Genomic DNA, 3,671 nt, shown 5'->3' on the forward strand with positions numbered 1-3,671 from the left:
AGGGCAGGTCCGCTCGCCAGACAGACAGAGAGACAGAAAGTGAGAAATCACCCCCCAGGGGGGATAGTCACTACAATATACTGCTCACAATGCTATTAATTGTTACACAGACATACACACACACACAATTTATTGTGAGCTTCATAATCACTCTCAGAAGGGTTATTACTAATGAGGAGCAGAGAAAAAACTAGCCATGTACAGATGTTGACAAGCTCTGATTACCTAACATGCATTAAATGTGATCAAATCCTGGCTGAACATTGAGGAGGTGGAGAATGTGTGTGCATGTGTGGTACATGCAGTGCTAATGAGGTAGAACATACACTATGATGGAATAGATCAGCACCATGTAGACAAGGTAGAATAAAATGATTTACTTGCCTAAAATGCCTAATATAATGCATAATGAGGTGACTGATACCCTATCATTTGTTTTTATTGTATTCCTTTTGTAATTATCTTGGTGTCAAATATATTTATCACTCTTTGTTTAAGAAACAATCTTTTACACAGAACACCATCATAATCCAAAGATTTTTTTTGCTCTGTGGTTAGGGAAGTTTTTCTCCATTAAAAACTTCTTATGTTACTTTTATTCAATTTTAAACTTTATTTTCTAAATATTTCAAGTACAAATAACTCATTTACTCCAACAGTGTAAATATATATTAACTCATTTACTACAATAACTTTCTTAATACAAGTTTTTATTTTGGAGAACACTTTATCTTTCTCACTGGTTGCATTCTTCCTAATGCTAATAAGAACAATATTTAACATTTTTAATAGAAAACTAAGTTTTTTCATAGAAAACAAAATAAAAATTCATAACAATAAAACATAGGTGTGCTGAAACATCAAAAAGATTTCAAGAGATTCACATCAATCAACCTTTGTTTTAATACTCCACCTCTACTCCATGACCCCCGTTCACATCATTTTCTAATTTATCCCCACTATTCCATAATAATGGAGGTTGTCATGAAAATAGCTTCAGTATTTGTGACTTCTAAGGAGGCAGTAGAAGCTTTGAAAACTTATAGCTGACAAAAGGCATCACTTAAAAGAAAACGAATAATGTCTTCCATTTTTTAAATTTTTAAACTTCCACATGAGAGAGAAACCAATATAGGGGTTGGAGAAATGACACAAATGTTCTCATCTGAAAGTACACTTGCTAGAATGTCTCTGCAAGGTTACAGTGTTTGAAGTCAGAAAAATGATTACAAAGTTTACCAATGCAAGCTCTTTTTGTTGATTTTTTTGTTTAACTTGCCTTAACCAAATTTAATCTCCAAAAGAGAGACTATCAAGGAATAATAGTTATTATCATGCAGTATTAAATTTCTGCTGATGGTGGAAATGGCATTGTATTTCAGTCAATTAACAGCTTCACAGTTAAATATTTGTTAAATCAACATCCTTTAAATTTATTCTTTGTACTTTCTCCTAAAGGTCTAGCAGGAAGAAAAAAAAAAAAAGCTAAGCAGCTGAAGAATGACAAACCACACAGAAATAACTGGGTTTATCCTCGTGGGATTGTCAGATGACCCACAGGTTCAGGTGGTGATCTTTGTCTTCCTCTTCATCACCTACATGCTCAGCATCACTGGGAACCTGACCATCATCACCCTTACACTGCTGGACTCCCACCTCCAGACACCCATGTATTTCTTCCTCAGGAATTTCTCCTTGTTAGAAATTTCCTTCACAACTGTCAGTATACCAAAGTTCCTGAGTACCATTATTTCAGGAGATAAAACTATATCCTTCAATGATTGCATGGCTCAGTTATTTTTCTTCATTCTCCTGGGAGTCACAGAATTTTACCTCCTGGCTGCCATGTCCTATGACCGTTATGTTGCCATCTGCAAGCCTCTGCATTACATGACCATCATGAATCGTAGAGTCTGCATACTACTTGTCTTTGCTTCTTGGCTGGCTTCATTCCTAATCATGTTCCCATTACTCATGTTGCTCTTGAAGCTTGATTACTGTCGTTCTAATATTATTGACCATTTTACCTGTGATTATTTTCCCCTACTGCAACTTTCTTGTTCAGAAACAAAATTCCTGGAGGCGATGGGATTTTCCTGTGCTGTGTTCACTCTAATGTTCACATTGGCTTTGATATTGCTGTCCTACACATACATCATCAGAACCATTTTGAGGATTCCTTCTAGCACTCAGAGGACAAAGGCCTTTTCTACATGTTCATCCCATATGATTGTCATCTTCATCTCTTACGGCAACTGCATTTTTATGTACATTAAACCTTCAGCCAGAGATAGAGTGTCTTTGAGCAAGGGGGTTGCTGTGCTAAACACCTCAGTAGCCCCCATGCTCAACCCCTTTATATACAGTCTAAGGAATCAGCAGGTCAAACAAGCCTTCATGGAAATGGCAAGGAAGACTATATTTTTCTCAAGCAACTGTAAAGGTGTGGTGTCATGAATTTGCATCACACTGAAGGATAATTTAAAGAATATAAACAAAAAAGCTTAAGAACTTATTCAAGTTAATATCACTGCCCCATCATCCATTTTTATTTTCTTACTTTTATCCTATGAATATGCATGAATATTTAATTTTTAAATCTAATTTGAATTACATGTCGTATTCCTTCCATTCTCTCTGTTCTCATAACTTATTTATCACAACTTCTAGCAGATATTTATCATGTACTTATATCAAATTTGGAGTTTTGTTTAGAAAGGCTTTCCTAGTCATGGAGTAAACACTTCAGAACTTTTGATACATTTTCCTTTACACGTGCAGAGAATATAATTTTATTAAACTTCTTTTTATAGGCAGTCTCTTTACTATCTTAAAGTTTCTCTAGGAAATATTTCTTAAATGCCTCACAATTTAAGAAAAAGTGTAATTATTTTATTTGAATAAATTTATTCTTTCACTTTAATAATGATTTCACTGTGATTGCATGTTTGTTTATTTATTGACAATGAGCTTAGATCATTAATAATATATGCTTTCGGTATATTTGCTTAGTAGTTCTCCTATTTCCATGTATCACAATCATTCAAAAAATACATAGGTAGATATGTAAGGAGATCCATACATAATGCATACCCATATGAATTAAAAAATGGTAAAGCAATAATCATTAGACATTGAGATAAGTTTTTCTCTGTAATTCTATATAATCACCTTTCCAACAATAAGTTTCTAATATTAGGATGTATGTGTGTATATTTTCTAATTTTTTAAAGAATTATTTATTTATTTAATTCCATTTATTGTTATATTTTTATCTTACCAGAGAAAGACAGAAAGAGAGAGAAAAGAATGGAAAGGAGAAGGGAGAAAGCAAGCCACCAGGTCTAGGACATGAACCACGGTCTGCCTATGGGAATCCAGTGCCTTTAACCATGACACTACCTGCCGGCCCCTGTGTTTGCTAATTTATAATTCTATTTGGGTAAGTGTCATGTTTCAAACATATCTAAAACTGGAACGGTAGCTGTATATATGTAGAAAAACACACATATACAAGAGAATTTCAAAAAGTTTGTGAAAACTAGAATTAACATATGAGATTATTTTGAAGCAAAAATATTTGAAATTCATGTGTAGATTTTTATCTTGTTTATAGATTTAAAAATATTTTATTTAGTACATGAACAAAGGATACAGAAAGATAGTCATCA

The 3,671-nt window shown here is 33.5% G+C and overlaps 1 protein-coding gene across 1 annotated transcript; it reads left to right on the forward strand.

Moving 5' to 3' along the window:
- The first annotated feature begins 1,500 nt into the window (after positions 1-1,500).
- Positions 1,501-2,457, forward strand: LOC102475997 (olfactory receptor 6C1). Its single transcript, XM_006161103.1, has one exon. The coding sequence runs from the start codon at positions 1,501-1,503 to the stop codon at positions 2,455-2,457; it is 957 nt and encodes a 318-aa protein (XP_006161165.1).
- Positions 2,458-3,671: the final 1,214 nt, after the last annotated feature.

Source organism: Tupaia chinensis, unplaced genomic scaffold, assembly GCF_000334495.1.
Source record: "Tupaia chinensis unplaced genomic scaffold, TupChi_1.0 Scaffold138201_1, whole genome shotgun sequence".
In the NCBI taxonomy this organism is placed as follows: domain Eukaryota; kingdom Metazoa; phylum Chordata; class Mammalia; order Scandentia; family Tupaiidae; genus Tupaia; species Tupaia belangeri.